Source organism: Peromyscus maniculatus, chromosome 9, assembly GCF_049852395.1.
Source record: "Peromyscus maniculatus bairdii isolate BWxNUB_F1_BW_parent chromosome 9, HU_Pman_BW_mat_3.1, whole genome shotgun sequence".
NCBI lineage: Eukaryota > Metazoa > Chordata > Mammalia > Rodentia > Cricetidae > Peromyscus > Peromyscus maniculatus.
In genome coordinates this window covers 60,454,441-60,472,921 of record NC_134860.1, presented here as the reverse complement: position 1 = coordinate 60,472,921, position 18,481 = coordinate 60,454,441, and the positions used below count along the sequence as shown (strand labels likewise).

Genomic DNA, 18,481 nt, shown 5'->3' with positions numbered 1-18,481 from the left:
CCCGGTATGCGTGCATTTAGGAGTCAGATGGGAGGGCTGGCCTTTGGCTCTGTGACTCCTAAGGGTGAACCTAGGTCAGTTCCTCATTGGTAAAACAGCAGTGACACCTATGACATCAGAGACTGTCCAAGGGATGAATTCAAATAATGAAGCCAAGTTGGTACTCGGCAGAATACATCCTTTCTCCCCACCTCCACCACCGCTCGGTAGCCACTTGCCTTGTGCTCTGGGCCCTGGTTAGGCTCTGCTTGCCAAGGATGGATGAGGAGCAGGCAGGGATGCATCTTCCAGTTTAGCCCAAATGCTTCCTCCCTGCAGAGCTGTCCCGCTGGGCTAACTTCAACTGCTTCTCAGCTGCTTCTTTTCTCGATGCCCAAATGCATTTCCTGCTGAATCTGTATACCAGCCCTTCCCGCCCTCAGAGCACATCTCGGCCCTGCATAGCTGTGTCTCGTTCTCCTGTTCACCAAACTCTGCCCCACGTTTTCGTCCAAGCCTGACCCGAGTGATATCATTCTAGAAGAGTATATTCTTTAAAAAAGGTTTTTTATTAATTCCTTGAGAATTTCATGCCCCAACTCTTTCCCCCAACCCCAGACCTACCTTCACCTCCTACCCATCCCCCAGCTCACTCCCATTTGTTTTATTCTTCAAACAAGCCATTAAATCCCATTTGTGGCCATTCCCCGGAGCATGGTGGAGCTACCAGGAGCCACACGGCTAAGGAAACTGATTCTCCCTCCCGACAAACCATCGACGGTCCACAGCTCCTCAGTTAGGGATGAGGACTAGTGAACTCTCCTCCCTCTCCATGCTTGACTGGCTTGATGTTGTACGGGCAAGCACACCTGCTGTGAGGTCATCAGTATCAACAGTCTGGTCATGCCAGAGGACTCTGTTTTGTCTTGGTCCTCCCCAGACTCTGACTACCTTCCCAGATGGTCCTGAGCCTTACGGATGGGAGAACGATACCCGTGTCTAATTCTGGGCTGAGCACTCTAATGACCCTTATTCTCTTGCACTTTGGCAGTTACGAGTCTCCACATTAACCACTGTCCACTGCACAGGGAAACAAGAAGAGTAGTTCTGTGAAGGGCTTTTCTCAGACAGCCAATGCTTCCCACTGTGAACAGAAGCTCTTATCTTGAATGGAGACCTTTGCAAGTTGTAGAGTACGTCCCAGTCCCATGGATCTGCACATGCTTCTCTGGGTAACCACTGGGGACAGCGATAAGGAATAGGTCCTGATGCCTCTATCTTGGATGATGAGGTGAGGGCAGGGGTCGTGAATCGGAGTCTGCCCTTTGTTGAGAGATGAAGTCCAGAAGGTAGAAACTTCATTGCAGCCCTCACCCAGACTTCAGCAGGTGGCCTTTCTCCCCTAGCCCTGGACATTTCACCTCTGTTTTCCAATTCCCACAGTTGTAACCCTGCAAGAAGTAAATACTTCTGGGCAGCACAGAAGACCTAAGCTTGTTAAGTCAGATTGCCCAAGTTCATACAACATCCAATTTTAGATCCCATTTAAGCACTCCACACCTCTCGGGGAGGCCAAGCATAGATGCTTCACAGCAGGTATTTTCCTGCTAACAAAGAAATCTTTCATCCTTAGCCAGGCATGGTGGCCCATGCCTTTAATCCCAGCACTCAGGAGGCAGAGGCAGGTGGATCTCTGTGAGTTCAAGGCCAGCCTGGTTTAGAAAGAGAGCTGTTACACAGAGAAACCCTGTCTTAAAAAGAACAAAAAAGGAAAAAGAAATCTTTCATTAAAAAAAAACACTTTTTAATAGATATTTAATACATCCACAAAAGCAGAAAGACTCATAGACTGAAGCCTACATATCTTTTACCCAATTTCTCTAATTAAATGGTTTTGCCAATTTTATTTCACATCTGAATCCCTCCACCATTTTCTGGTTTTGTTTTTTTTTTTTGCTGGAATGTTTCAAAACAAGTCTCAGGTTTCCTATAATTTTATTCATAAATATTTCAGCATGAGTCTCTAATAAGATGAAGACATTTTAAGATGGGACGACAACATTCCATTTATAGATATGAAACCTTAAAGAGTATGGATCTAGCCGCATGTGACCCATGTTCTTTGTGGTCTTCTTGCACACGATCTCCTCAGGTCCTTTTAGGGTTATCAGCTAAACCTTTTCACTTCGACATACATGTAACCCTATGACAAGTTTATAAGAATAGTACCCAAAACACCTCATTTACCCTCATGCCTGCTCCCTCCCCACATGTGAACATCTCTACCCCTCTCTGAGCCTGGATATGCACAGCCTCTAGATTGTCACAGATAAAATAACCTCTTTGTTCCCAAATAATTCTCTAAGGAAAGTACAAGTATTGAATTCAGGAAGTGAGTGCTGAGACAATTCCATCATCTGTCCTGTAGACATTAGCAAAAATACTCCAACTGGTCTATAATGTCCTTAAAGAGGGAGAGGGAGAGAGAGAGAGAGAGGGAGGGAGGGAGGGAGGGAGGGAGAAGGAGGGAGAGAAAGAGAGACTAAAGAAAACCTTTAATAGTGTCCTGTTGTTTCAGGCTCCTTTGGTCTGGAAGAGTCCCAGTCTCTGGTACAGTTCCTAACATGGCTGTCTTTGCAGAAGCTGCCATCAGCTGATTGGTAGAGTGTCCACCATTGGGGCATCACTGATAGTTCTTTGTGATGTCCCACTGGCGATGCCTCTTGGCAGGGAGACGACAGGGTGGTCTCTTGTCTTTCACAGTTGGTTCAGTCAGGAGGAGCAGGTGTTCAGTGTCCCGTCTCCGCTGTGGCCGGTGTGAACTCTGACCACTTGGTGAAGCCGGCATCCGCCAGGTTTCTCTGCTCCAAAGCCACCGACTTCTCTGTAATCAGGACCTCTGGAGAAGCTGCTCTCAGATCATGCAGGTGTCTTATTACCTCTCAAACTCCCTCTTATATGACTTTAGTCCTCATGGATGCTGTCTCCTGTGACCCCTAGGAAGCAGTACTCAAGATTGTCTCTGTGTGTGTTATTTTTCTTTTATTTAGACTTCCATGAAGAAAGATGTCCTCACTCTCCTGCTTGTCTGTTTATACCAACGTGATCTTGAGTCTGGTGTTTAAAAATAGGTCACATTGCTTTCATTATTTCTGTTGATGTTCAAATTCAAGACCTAACTAATGGAAGCAACTCCCTCCGCCCCGCCCCATACCTTGATGTCTCTACCATTCTTTAGCATCTCTTTATTTTCTGGCACGACAGGTTCAATTTATTCTTTCCTTTCCTTGTTCCAGCCTGGGAATATTCTGTTTCTCAAACAAGTTCTGGTTCTGCTCAGTAGAGGATAGCATCTAAAAAAAATCTGTGATCTGGACAGTAGGGGAGCTCAGTGCTCCTATAAAATGACCTCTGTTAGATGGTCCCAGTGGACAGACAGACATGTACACACATCTGTCTATCTATCTATCTATCTATCTATCTATCTATCTATCTATCTATCTATCTATCTATCTATCTATCTATCTATCTATCTCTATCTTCTTTCTATCTATCTATCTATCTATCTATCTATCTATCTATCTATCTATCTATCTATCTATCTATCTATCTATCATCTATCTATCTATCTATCTATCATCTATCTATCTATCTATCTATCTCTATCTTCTATCTATATCTATATCTATCTATCATCTATCTATCTATCTATCTATCTATCTATCTATCTATCTATCTATCTATCTATCTCTATCTTCTATCTATATCTATATCTATCTATCTATCTATCTATCTATCTATCTATCTATCTATCTATCATCTATCTATCTCTATCTTCTATCTATCTATCTATCTATCTATCTATCTATCTATCTATCTATCTATCTATCTATCTATCTTCTATCTATCTATCTATCTATCTATCTATCTATCTATCTATCATCTATCTATCTATCTATCTATCTATCTATCTATCTATCTATCTATCTATCTCTATCTTCTATCTATCTATCTATCTATCTATCTATCTATCTATCTATCTATCTATCTATCTATCTCTATCTTCTATCTATCTATCTATCTATCTATCTATCTATCTATCTATCTATCTCTATCTTCTATCTATCTATCTATCTATCTATCTATCTATCTATCTATCTATCTCTATCTAGCTATCTATCATCTATCTATCTATATATCTATCTATCTATCTATCATCTATCTATCTATCTATCTATCTATCTATCTATCTATATCTATCTATATCTATCTATCTATCTATCTATCTATCTATCTATCTATCTATCTATCTATCTATCTATCTATCTATCTATCTCTATCTTCTATCTATCTATCTATCTATCTATCTATCTATCTATCTATCTATCTATCTATCTACCTTTCTATCCTTTATCTCTCCATCCAGCCATTATCTAACCTCGACCATCTAGTTATCTATATCCTATGATGGGTTTCATGATCTTTGTGTGTGTATGATGTATGTGTGTGCATTGTATGTGAGAATCTCCTGGTCTCTCATTCTCTGACTTTTTGTGTGTGTTTTTAATGCTTTCCATTAGTGTATTTATATTGTGGGTGTGAAGCTGACATGGCACATGTGGGGGGTCAGAAGACAACTTTGGGGAGTCTGTTCTTTTCTTCTACCATGCAGTCCTGACCGAACTCAGATGATCAGGTTGTTGCCAAGCACCTTTACCCACTGAGCGGTCTCCCCTACCCTGTGCTTTCTTCTTTGGAAGACAGTATCGTCCGGGAAGCCTGGAGCTAGACTAACCAGTAAGCCCGGTGACTCCTGCCTCTGCCCTCCACAATGGCAGGGCTGCAGGGGCACACAGGACCACACCCTGCTTTTTACATGGGTGCTGACATCAGAACTCGGGTCTCATGCTTGCTCACAGAGCCTCTCTTCAGCCCATTATTATGGGGGATTTGTCTAACCCAACCATACCATATTCCTTCTTTTCTTCCTTTTCCTGTAATTTTAGCCTTCTTCTTAGATAATGAGAAACCCGGCTCTACTTATTATCAACACCTTTGCTTATGTGCATAGCCCTTGAATGTTTAGGAAGTACTTTCGAAATCAGTGACACATTGATGTGATAGCAAGGCCTTCAGATTACAGCCAGCTATTTGCTAAAGTCTGTCTTTAGCCTTAGGACAAAGCAGTCTAAAGGCTATGTTTAAATGTTACCGGATTTTTTTTAAAGATTAAAAATAATTTTTAAAAATCATGTTTACATCTGTGTTGTGCACGTGAGTGCTGGTGCCTTAGAAGCCAGAAGAGGCATCAGATCCTTTGAAGCTAGTACTGAGCCATTTGGCATGGGTACTGGGAACCAAACTCAGGTCCTCTGCAAGAGCAGAACATGCTCTTTTTTTTTTTTTAAATTTTATTTTACAATACCATTCAGTTCTACATATCAGCCACGGATTCCCCTATTCTCCCCCCTCCTATTCCCTCCCCTTACCCCCAGCCTACCCCCCATTCCCACCTCCTCCAGGGCAACCCCCCCGCAGGACTGCGATCAACCTGGTAGACTCAGTCCAGGCAGATCCAGTCCCTTCCTCCCAGACTGAGCCAAGTGTCCCTGCATAAGCTCCAGGTTTCAAACAGCCAACTCATGCAATGAGCACAGGACTTGGTCCCACTGCCTAGTTGCCTCCCAAACTGATCAGGCCAATCAACTGTCTCACCTATTCAGAGGGCCTGATCCATCTGGGGGCCCCTCAGCCTTTGGTTCATAGTTCATGTGTTTCCATTCATTTGGCTATTTTTTTTTCAATAATTGAGTAAAACCGAAATTTATTATAAGCCACAGTCGTCCTAGGGACTTCCATGCTATATATATAGCCTCTATGGTTCTATGGGTTGTGGTCTGATTGTTCTTTATTTTATATCTAGAATCCACTTATGAGTGAGTACATACCATGACTGTCTTTCTGGGCTTGGGTTACCTCACTCAGGATGATTTTTTCTAGTTCCATCCATTTGCCTGCAAATCAGAACATGCTCTTAATCACAGAACCATCTCTTTGCCCAGACAGGTGAAATTTTTTTTCTAAATAATTTTGTTATCCAAATTTTTCTGTTGAAATATTACTCTGATGACTTCTTTGTTTCTTTCTTTGTGTATGTCCACCTCTCTCTCCCCCCCTCTCTCTGTGTGTGTGTGTGTGTATGTGAGAGAGAGAGAGAGAGAGACAGAGACAGAGACAGAGACAGAGACAGAGACAGAGACAGAGACAGAGACAGAGAGGGCTTTCTCTTCTTGTATTAGGGATTGAATCTAGATCATCTCACTTGGTAGGCAAGTGCTCTATTATTGAGTCATGTCCCCAGCCCTCTATCTTTTATTTTGTGACAAGGTCTCATTAAGTTGCCTAGGGTGGCTTTGAACTGGCTTTATAGTTCATTCAAGCCCTGAACTGGTGGTTCTCCTGCTTCAGTTCCCTGAACAGCTGAGGTTATTTCCTGAATGTTAACTGCGTTTGGTTTTCTGTCTCAGAGCTCTCCTCTACCATTGTCTTACTTAACATAAGCCCATGCATCTGTAACATGATTCATAATGCTGGAACTCTTCACAGAGTTCTGATAAGTGCTAACCCCTGACCTTTCAAACTTTTCTCCCTACCCCATTCCCACCAAGGTCCCTTAGTAACCAGTCTCAAAGACCCTGGTTTATACTGCTGGTGTTTAATTTTGTACAGATAAACAGAGAGATACCTCCCTTTTTATTTCCCTCTCAAGGACAAAAGATGCAAAAGTTCACATCCTAGAGACTTTTCTTCACACTACCAAATAACATTTTAAAGTCCACTTATGTTTTGGGCTCTCTTCCCCCTTCCTTCCCATTTTCCATACCTCCATGGTCTCCTGGGAAGCAGAGGGCTCTCAAAATCCTGAATTCACAGAGGTGAAACTGAATAAAAAAGTGTGGCAGCTGTTGACTTTAAAAAGAGGCCTTTGTCCCCTGTCAGGGCAGGCATTCTGCACTGAGAGTCCCAGAAGCAGCTCAAGGCCAGCCCAGATGGCAACTCCCTCCCCCAAGCCCAGGTTGTGGTTTAAGGAAATTAGCCTCCAATGGGGGTCCTTTTCTGTTGACGGGGCTGGGCACCCAGAGACCAAACAGCTGGGGCCCAACCAGCCAATACCTTGGGTTCCCCTTCCCCCAGGTTTTCAGCTTTAACTCAAGCCAAACAGACAGTTCCCCCGGGAGAAGGGAGCCCTTCCTGTTTCCTGGCAGGTAACAGGATGCACCTGCATAGAGCTCCAGGCTGCAGCTGTTTCATCTTGGCTTGAATGAGCTGGATTCATGCAGCAGGAAGGGTGGGGGAGAGTTTTTAAGCGACAGTCCCACACCTGTCTGCATGGGCTGGGAAAGACCTGAATAGAATGGATTTCAGTTCCCTTAGGATTGAGCAGGTGGCTCCTGGGTTCTGGCATAGACAAACCTTTTTTCAGCTAAGAGGGACAAAAGAGGCAATTCACACAGGCCATGGCTTTCTCTTATCCTTCCATCCGGACCATTGTCTAGACTCAGAAGACCTGGCTAGTAGTTTTGGCAAACTATGTTTGATTTATCTGTGCGAGCTCAGATTCCATAAGAATTATCTTCCCAGAGGTCTGGCTGTTGACAGAGAGCTATAAGGAATCTGTTATTGTGGTGTGTGTGTGTGTGTGTGTGTGTGTGTGTGTGTGTGTGTGTGTGTGTACTCATATATGCAAATTATTAAGGACTGAGTCTAGGGGCTCATGTGTGTGTGACTTTAAAAAACGACCCCTTACCACTGAGTTATAGCTCCATCCTTCTTTTTATTTTTCACTTTGAGACAGGGTCTCACTAGGGTCTAGCCTAGCCTTAAATGGACTCTGTAGCCCAGGCATGTCAAAAGTTTGTGATCCTCCTGCCTCCACCTCTGAATATCTTCTTGCTATGTACAGGCTTGTACCCTAAGGCCTCGATGTTCTGACCATCTTAAAGGAGCAGAGTCTTGGGAATAAGGACCACTTTGCATGCCCGCCGCTCTGCAGTACTCTGTGTTGAGTCGTTGGGCAGGACAGAGAGCTTCTCACTGTGATGTCCAGGTCCACTGGGAAAAGCAGTCTTTAGAGGATGCCGTCAGGAACTGTGACTCTGCTAGGAATCCCAGGGACTTTCTTCAGCCCCACCAGGAGTCAGAACTCTACCCCAAGTAAGAGAATGGTCTCCGGGAGCTTCAGACTGGCCACAGCAGTGAAGTCTATGTCCTGTGTCCACAATGATAGTGAGAGAAGCCTTCACCTTGTTTGGCTGTGGGATATGGCACAGAGGACATGGAATTCAGTCAGAGACATGGCAGCAAATCTGGCCTCTGGCTCGCTCCCAGTTTCTCCTTGGACAACAGGATCATCTGTGTCCAAGATCCTAGCATGCTCTGAGAAGAATAATTGATTATTGAATATTGTAGGAACTCCAGACTACACTTGGAAACACTCCCTGTCCCATCATTCACATGGGAAATGGGGAGACATGGGCCATACCCCACCTTGTATTATAGCTCTACCTCCGGGATTCATCATCACTTACTTTGTATCTAGCTAAAAAAACAAGCAGGACTTGGTTACTGCCCATAAGAATTCCCTGATAGTTAGAAAGACAGAATGCAACACACAGGGAGAGCAAGGTCAGGGTAGCCTGGAGACTGGCAGGAAGATCATTATGGAGAATTTCACATGAAAACAACCCTGAAGGGAAACTGAGACCTGGTGAAGCTGAGAGAGAAGGGCATCGATGTCACAGGTGTTTGCTCTCATCTTTCAGGTGAATTTTGGGTAAAATCATTTTGCATTTCAGTGTTAGTCAGTTCTCAGAGTCAGCCTTCGATTCCCCAGCAGGCTGTTGTTTGAAGGTGCGCAAGGTGGTGGGAGAGACCGGAGGGGCTGCCCTCTACCCTGCCCTGAGTTAACCTGGATCTGGGCACAGGATCTGTCCTATAGGTTAGAGAAAAGACTGAGTGAGCTTTGGAGGGATTCGTGGTTAACCAGGACTGCTCCCGGCATTTTTTTTTTTTTTTTTTTTTTTTAATGGTGCCTTGTGACACTGAGGTGATTCCTGACCTGTGGTTGATGAAGAAGGTGCAGGATCAGACAGTCTGTATCACAGCAGCAGGGTTTGAGCACTTTGGCTATGAATAAAGACTCCCCAAGGGATAACCGCACCTCCTAGGGATCTGACTGGGGGGGGGGTGTATCCCACAGACGTATCCATGGAAGCCATTCTGAAGCTCTTTGGCGAATACTTCTTCAAGTTCTGTAAGATGTCTGGCTACGACAGGATGCTGCGGACCCTGGGAGGGAGTCTCACAGAGTTTATTGAAAACCTAGATGCCCTCCACAGTTACCTGGCACTGTCCTACCAGGTAAGTCCATCTGGGCTTTGTCTTGGTGGTCCTGAGGGGAGCTGTACAATCCATGGCCTCTGGCATCAGTGGGCCCAGTAGCTCTCTTAGAGGAAAAAAGGAGGGTATATACCCACTGGCTTCCTTTATAAATGGTTGACAAAAGTCAGAGTTCTAGCCTTGTGGTGGTTTGGGGGGGTGTGTGGGGGCGGGTGTGTACTTCTCAAGGTTGAATGCAGACTCAGAATGAATCTGAGATGGGAACAAGGGCTGAAAAACAGGTTGGGGTGGATTTTCAAATACCTCTTCAGGTCTCTTGGCCGGGGTTGAGCTGATAATAGCATATGCAACCAGATTAGGCGAAGCTTGGCAGGGCCAAGAGCCAGAACTGGGAGCCATCCAACACTGATTAACCCATTGGGGTGTTAGGAAACTTAAATTCCCAACTGGGATACGTCTTTCTGGAGTTCATGCCTTGCTGGTGTTCTTGGTAGAGCTGATTGAAAATTCAAATGCCTAGATTTTCTTTTTAAACATCAAAATGCTTTATTGTAAAGGTGTGGTATTCATCCATAGCATAAATAATAGCTTATTAACTCACATAAAGCACACAATAAAGCAGTTTGTTTTTATTTTATTTGTTTATTCTTCTCTCATACATTACATCCTGACCACAGTTTCCCCTCCCTCCACTCCTCCCAATTCTCCCCCTCATCGCCCCCTCTCTCACCCAGATTCATTCCTCCTCCATTTCCCCTCAAAAAAGAGGAGGCCTTCCAATGACATCCACTGAGCATGGCATAACAAGTTACAATGAGACTGGGCACAAATCCTCATATCAAGGCTCAGCCAGGCAACCCAGTAGGAGGAAGAGGGTCCCAGGAGCAGGCAAAAGAGTGTGAGACACCCCCACTTCCACTCTTAGGAGTCCCACAAGAACACTAAGCTGCACAACCATAACGTATTTGCAGAGGACCTAGCTCAGACCCATACAGGATCCGTGACTGTCACTTCAGTCTCTGTGAGCCCCTACGAGCCCTGCTTAGTTGATTCAAACAGTTTATTTTTATGTCCCTTTATGTATGTATGTGACCAAGAGCTTTCTTCATTATTTATATATCTTGTGTTCATAAGCACTTCAGGAGGGTGGTCATGAAGATAAGATGGGACTGTGCTTGTTAACTATTATGGCAAAGGGGAACATGCTTTTTCCATCTTCCAGATCAAGATAATATGAAAGCATTGTGTGTGTGGGGTAAGTGTATGTGTGTTTGTGTGTCAGATGTATATGTGTTTGTGTATGTATGTGTGTTTGTGTGGTTTGTATATGGTGTGTGTATGTGTGTTTGTGTGGTTTGTATGTGTATCTGATGTATTTGGTATGTGTGGTATGTGTATGTGTGTTTGTTTATGTGTGTGTGGTGTGTTTATGTATGTATGTGGTGTGTATGTGTGTTTGTGTGTATGTGGTATGTGTGCATTTATGTGTGTGGTGTGTATGTGTGCGTTTATGTGTGTGTGTGGTGTGTATGTGTGTGTTTGTGTATGTGTGGTATGTGTATGTGTTTGTGTGTGTGTGTGTGTGTGTGTGTGTGTGTGTGTGTGTGTGTATAGGAAGGAGTGTGGCCATGTGGAAATCAGAGGATGACCTCAGGTGTCAGTTCCCACTTCCCATCTTGTTTGACACAAAGCTTCTCATGGTTTGCTGCTGGGTAGACCAGGCTAGCTGGACCTGGATTATCCTGTCTTGTCCTCTCATGTTGCCGTAGGAGTCCTGGGATTACTATACACACGACAACACCTGGCTTTAAGTGGATTTTAGGGATTTGAACTCAGGTCTTCACACTTTCACAGTAAGAGTTTTTCCCATGGAGTTATCCTGGCAGCTCCTGAATAGTTATTGAGTACCCACCATGAATGAAGCACTTTTTACAAAGGCATTTGACACAGACAAAAATAGGAAGCAAATAACCCTCCTTACTGTGATGTGTGGATTGAAAGAGGCATAATAAAGGGCCGTAACACTGGAGTGGACCCAGAAAAGGTTTTATAAACAATCACTTCTCCTTGAACTTCCTTCTCTCTGTTCAGCACAGACAGTTCCAGCATCATAAGAGCTTACACGGCAGCTGCGGTCAAATTTCTTCACCCAAGTAGACCCAGTAGGGTGCGGATAGTTAGACCCTACCCCTCTACCACCCAACATGTATGTGCACATACATACGTACGCCACACATAATACACACACAGAGATGGAAACATAGATTCACACCAACATAACATACACTGTTGTTGTGCAACAAGACCTTTCCTGGGGAGAGGCAACACATGTCTACTTAGCCCAGATTGGGAGCCCGTGACAGACCAAAGCACGGATACCACCCAAGTCCAACTGGTGAACCAATGAGTTTTATTGGGGTGGCTTACAGGAATATAGGTGAGGGGTCACTTACAGGAGATGAAATGACTCACAGACAGCTGCATCACCAAAGTTCTCCCCAGCATGGGTGACAGCTCACAAAAGCTGAGAATCTGGAACACACTACACAGACTGCAGAAATCTCAAAAGTTGGATCATGTCCCCGCCAAGTGGCTTAGTCTAAAGTATGTTCTTGAGGGTTCTAGTTTTCAAGTGGAACCAGCCTTCAGAACAAAAAGGGGTTGATTGTTTCCAGTTGTGAGGTCTCTGAGCCGCTAATCTTCCCCAGTGAAAGTGCTCATGTGGCTTGGTCACAGGCCAAGTATGGTGACAGATAACCCTTGGGGTATATAGAAGCAGCATGGTGTAGTGCTAAGGGTCATGGAGGCTTAGCAATGGTTCTCTCATTAATCTCATTTTAACTTCTCTGGGTGAGGCCCAGTTACCAAATGGAATAGTTATATATATATATATATATATATATATATATATATATATATATATATATATATATATATACTATTGTAGAGAAATACTATTGTAGTTCTATGTGTATAGTAAAGGATACATTCTATTGTAGTTCTGTGTGGGCTAATGGGTACATACTATTGCTTCACACCACTTTGAAAATCGTAGTTTATGACACAGCTATACCATTCTTGGGCATATACCCAAGGGCTCTAAGTCATCTAGAGAAATATTTACATATCCATGTTTATTGCTGCACTGTGCAAACAGCCAAGCCATGGGACCAGTCTAAAACCTAATTGATAGACAAAGAAAATATGGTACATACACACAATTGAGTATTTTTGCAGCTATATAGAAAAATAAAGTCATATCATTTTCAGGAAAATGAATGCAACTGGAAATGATTGTGTTAAATGAAATAAGACAGACTCAGTGTTTTCTCCCATATGCAGACCTGGATTTAAAAGTATTCATATTCAGACCATGTGTAGCAGTATGCTCCTTTAATCTAGCATTCAAGAGGCAACAAGTGGACAGATTTCTGTGAGTTTGAGGTCAGCCTGGACTACATAGTGAATTCTAGACCAACCTTGGTTACACATTGAGACCCTATCTCAAACATAAAATTTACAAGGAGGGGCTGGAATGATGTCACAGTGATTAAGGAAGATTACTGCTCTTTCAGAGAACCTGGGCTCACTTCCCTGCACTTACATGGCAGCTCACAACCATCTGTAACTCCAGTTCCAGAGAATCCAATACCCTCTCTGGCCTTCACAGCCACCAGGCACACATGTGGTACACACACACACACACACACACACACACACACACACACACACACACACACAGGCAAAACACTCATACACGTAAAATAAAAATAAGTAACAAATATTTTAAATTATATATGCATGTACATGTATGTATATATATATATATTAATGTGTATGCGTGTTAGCATCACAGAATAGAAAGGGGATCATGAGAGGAACAAGAGATCTTAAGGGAGATGGGAGGTAGAAGTGATGGAATACATGTGATAATTAAACCAAAGGGTATAAATGAGGAAAAAAGGGAGCCAGCTGGAGGGGGTGCAGGGCCAGTCTATATATATATATGTATGTATGTATAAAGATGCTGTGGTTAAACTCATTGTTTTTTATGTTAACCCAGAAAAATAAAAATACGTTATGAGCCTATAAAAACCATAATATAAACAACGTGTTTTCAATATTGGAGAAATGTGCTGTTTCTGTTCATCAGGAAATGAACGCACCGTCCTTTCGAGTTGAGGGAGGAGCTGACGGGGCAATGCTTCTCCATTACTACTCAGACAGAAGTGGCCTCTGCCACATTGTACCAGGTAGGACATGGATCAGCCCATCCCAGAACTCTCTAGGGTGGCCATACACCTGCTGTGAGGAGAGCACTTCACCTCCTATGGTGACCGGCTTCTCTGTCGTGATCGTAAGGATCTGGAGATTTTTAGAGTAATTTCCAGAACATAGTAGAAGACATGATCTTTAACACTCTACACAGTTGTTTGCAGAGCTATGATGATTCTGTGGAGATGTTTGTATCTATTGACTTTAAAAGAATTCAGCATTGTAGAACAGTCTTGGTACTTAGTCTTTTGCTTTGAACCCAACGCCTCCTGCATTCTTAGTATACATTCTCCTCCACGGAGGTCCATCTCCTGCCCTAAAGCCCTGTATGGGCAGGTGGCTATTTCATGCCACACTCCCCTTAACTGCCCCATGGCTGCATTTGTGGTTGTTGTGATCCTTTGCTAATGTATATAATGCAGTGGGAAACTTCACGTTTGCTTTCTTCATATTTTATATTTTACCCCTAGATGGATTCCCAGAACAATAGTTTTGAACCCATGAGCTTTAATGCATTTCCAGTGGAATTTTGCTTCCATTTACAGTTTGTCTAATGAGTTATATGTCTTCGTGGAAGAAAAGCATGAACAAACATTGAGGTAGAAATCATAAGGACAGGGACATATTTAGTATTCAGATTCTCAGAACTTAAATCCCTGAATAATCTTCCCCTTGAGTCATCATAGGATGTCTGCCTTGAGGCCTGAGTGACATGGGCGTAGTGAACTGAAGAAAACTCACAAAGTTGTGCATGTGGATATGTCAGTGATGCTTGGTGGTGTGCTTCCTCTTGCCATTCCTCACCCATAGGTGTCGTTCTGCTGCAGGCATCATCGAAGCTGTGGCCAAGGACTTCTTTGACACTGATGTGACCATGAGCATCCTTGACATGAACGAAGAGGTGGAGAGGACAGGGAAGAAGGAGCATGTCGTGTTTCTGGTTGTACAGAAGGCTCGCAGACAGACGAAAAGGGCAGAGGCCAACAGGCCGCACAACAGTGAGGACATCCACACAGACCAAGAGGTACTGCGCTTGCCGTGTCTTCAGAGAGCATAGCTTCCCCAGGATGGCTACTTGTCCTGGAACGGTCTATGCGAACAACACAAATAAGCGGGCCTTGAACAGTGGAATTCTAGGCAAGCTCTCCCAGGCCTGGCTTTCTTGACACTGTGGACCAGATTATTCTGGGCTGTGATGGGCTGCACTTTGTAGGATCCTTCGCCACATCACAGACCTTTGTCCATCCAATGTGACTAAAATGCTACCACTTAGTTGTGGCAATCTAATTGTTTCCAAGCATTGCCCAGGTCCCATGACTAGAGGTGGGAGAGAAAAATCCCTTCTAGCTGAGAATCACAAAGCCAAGGTTAACTTAATGCAGACTTTCTAGTACGTACCTCAGCCTGTAAAATGTTCACATATAGAAATGCCAAAGCTGGGTATAGGTATAGTTCATACCTATAAGGCACTTGGGATGCTGGAGTAGGAGAATTGCTATGAGTTTGAGGCCAGTCTGAGATGAAGAACAAGAAGTCTCTCTTAAAACCTCAACAACAACCTAAGATAAAGGACTTGAAGTTGGAATTTGCTATCTTCTTTCGCAGTCCTCTTGAGATGAGTGGACCTGTCAGGTCCTCAGTGCCCACTTAGCAGGTGGGACCAGTGACGGGTCCAGCGTGTAGTCAAGAGCCTATCATTGACCACCTCGTCCACAGCACATAAGGTGATCACTGCCAGCTTAGAGGCCACGTGTGTTAGGTTGAAATCTTTCTGAATCCACGTAGCCTGTTCAAGCACACAGATAGGAGTATGACTCCTGGAGCCCGAGGTCACGTTTTACAGCCCAGGGTTACATTGGATAGCATGCAAAGCTGTCAGGGTCCACTCACTGGAGAGGATTCAACCTCAGGAAGAGTGCTGTGGGTTCGTTGAAAGTGATGGAGACGTTCTCGATTCTTGGTGAGTTTGCCTCAGGTGCTGGGGTCTCAGATAAATGACAGTCACCAATGAGCCAGTAGCTTCGGAGTTTGTTGTCTCACATCCAAGAAGGGAACTGGGATAAGGGGTGGGCAGAACGAACACAGGTTTACCAGGGAAACATGAGAAAGAGCTCCTACCATTCGGGGAGGCTCCATGAGAGGAGCACCGACATGCCGCTGGCCTAGTAGATCTTACGGTGAGAACTGGATGGCCGCTGAGATTATCTTTATTGGGCCTGGTCGTTTTTAAACATGTCAGCAGCCTGAACAAGTAAGGAGCCCTCTGCATACCCCCTTGGCCCAATCTGAGAGTGACTCATCGATCTAGGGAGGGCTGTGTGTGTGCTGTGTGATCAGCTCATGGGCCCCCAAGAGCCATGCACTTATTACCCTAGGAAGAGTCATCTCCCGTCTCAAGAGGCTGCCGATTCTGTGTGTGAACGTCTTCTCTGGGAAATGTGTCTTGGCATGGTTAACTATCCCACTGCTGTGTATCTTCAGTTGCTACTGTAAAGGGAGACTCTGGTGAGCACCTTTGTAACCTGCTTTTGCCACATTTTGTATTTAACCCTGGGACATAGTCTCAGAGCTACGCTAAGGAACTCATGAGCCTCTAAGCATTCCCTGGAGATCTTGTAAAAATATCTTTCTTCCTCTGATAGAGTAAGGGCTGGAGGATTAACTAGCAAGTACACCTTGGAGCTCCAGGCTCCTGATAGAACTGATCTTCCAAGCCCTCACGCTGTCCCTCTGCCCACCAACACTCTTCGGTACACAAAGATGGGCCCAGCAGCAGCAAGCAGGGCTTTTTCATCCCCAGTCCTGTGACCAGGTGCCTGGGCTTCCTCCCCTCCCTGCCCTCTGCAGGCTCTCAAGACAACGGTCTGTACGATGAAGGAGAAATATTTGAGCATCTCTGTTGGCCCTGAGGAGAAATCTCACAGGGATGCGAAGGCATCAGTCGTGTTTGGAAAAGGTGAGTGTGCTGTTCTCCTGGATCCAGCTCTTAGATAAGAACAACTGTCTGGTTTGCAGGGCAAGAGTCCCGTACACAAATGGGGCAAAGTCCTCTATAATTTTGAGGCCTTGATTCCTTTGGAGCTTGGATTTAGCAACTATGGTTTTTAACTTTTTGTTTTGTTTTGTTTGTTTTGTTTTGTTTTTCGAGACAGGGTTTCTCTGTGTAGCTTTGTGCCTTTCCTGGAACTCACTTGGTAGCCCAGGCTGGCCTTGAGCTCACAGAGATCCGCCTGGCTCTGCCTCCCAAGTGCTGGGATTGAATGTGTGGGCCACCACCGCCGGGCGGTTTTTAACTTTTAAAATCAGCTTCTAACTTGCCATATAGTAGCTCCTTTGTTTGTGCTGGGCAGCATGAAGACACCATCATCTTTGTGATCAGGAAAGCCACTGACTTGTGCTCATCCCAGGAGGTGCCTATGAAGAGGCGGCTGGGCACAGATGTCCTGGGCATAGTAAATTCTGCATCTCTTCTGGACCCAGGCCTTATTAATTGGGGTGTGTTTCTGGACTGGGAATCTGTGGCTAACCACAGCCAGCCAGCAGAATGAAGAACAGAGGGCAAGAATCAAGAAAGCACATTTCTGTCTCTCTCTGAGGAGCTGCGACATGGGACAATGCAGTCCAGCTTTCCATTCACAAAGTAAAGATGATAAGCTCAACACACTGGGTCTTGGGGCACTGAGCTAGACTGACACCCGGCACCTGACATTCAAGTCAGTATCAGAGCTCTGACCCAGTGGAAGAAGGGAGCTAGATGCTCCTTGTCATGGCCTGGTAGGTCAAATGACAGACATCTGGGAGAGGGTCTGCAGGGCTCAAAGAGCTGCATTCTGAGTCCTTCAAGCTGTGGCAAACACAGTTGACATCCTTTGTCTAGGAGATTTTCATATCAAAAAGGCTCCATTGAGAATCTGCACCCCCTGCCAAATAGGACTGTTGGTTAAATTTTCACGTGCCACCCTCAACTGTCAGTCTACAAAGCTCTATGGCAAACGTCCCTGCTGCCGGCCCGGGCACACACTCACTCCTCTCCTGGCTCATTGTCTGCTTGTCACCATTTCAATGCCAGCTCTGTTTTCATGGTGAGACATACTCAATTGGCCCCGAGACTAACTCTTCAGCAGCGGGCAGAAACTTGGCAGGGGGCAGGAGGGCTTCTCAACCTGGTCGCAAATTTTCTGTTTGTTTTAATTTGGGAGATAATTGCTGTGGCCATCTGGAGATGCTGAGGGAGCCTGGGCTGAGAAGTGGGAATCACACTTCGCTCCTGACACACTTAAGATTCTAACCCTGTCCAAGTGCCTCCACCGGGGCCTCTCACTAGAGCTTTCTCTCTCTCTGTGTCTAGGGCCCTTCAGGGATGCCTTCCAGCCTGTCTATCCGGAGAGACTGTGGATCGAAGGGGAGGTGTTCTGCAATGCTTTTCCTTTCCACCTTGTTTTTGATGAAGCAGTAAGAGTCCCTTCCTCTCAGAAGCTTGGGCTTGGGGGCTAAGTCAGGGACGGGAGCTCAATTCACTGTCATGTCCTCTAAGGACTTTAGATCCCCGAGTTCACAGGGTTTAAGAGGCTAGACTTTGCCCTGGAGGGTCTACTGATTTCATTTCATGTTGTAGACTCTTCCGAAATGCATGGTCTTATTCAGGTAAATATAGCAAGGAAGTTGAACCAGTGAATAAATGGGGAGGTTTATGGTCAGAAAGAAAGGCTGGAGGAAGACTTTAAAATTCACTCCAGAAAGAGGCATCAAAATGCACCCGGTAGCCGTAGCTCTAAAAGTGACCTGCCACCTGCTGGTGACTCTCAATCTCCCATCATGCTTCACTTCC

General features: G+C 44.8%; 1 protein-coding gene across 1 annotated transcript in view; it reads left to right on the top strand.

Annotated features, from left to right (window-relative positions):
- Positions 1 to 18,481, top strand: part of LOC102902817 (guanylate cyclase soluble subunit beta-2-like) — a 69,262-nt gene that overhangs the window by 20,993 nt on the left and 29,788 nt on the right. Inside the window, exons 3-7 of the mRNA XM_076545151.1 lie at positions 9,239 to 9,399; positions 13,532 to 13,631; positions 14,481 to 14,677; positions 16,501 to 16,609; positions 18,002 to 18,105. Of these exons, the coding sequence (XP_076401266.1) occupies positions 9,239 to 9,399; positions 13,532 to 13,631; positions 14,481 to 14,677; positions 16,501 to 16,609; positions 18,002 to 18,105 (671 nt within the window). The remainder of the gene's footprint in view (positions 1 to 9,238; positions 9,400 to 13,531; positions 13,632 to 14,480; positions 14,678 to 16,500; positions 16,610 to 18,001; positions 18,106 to 18,481) is intronic.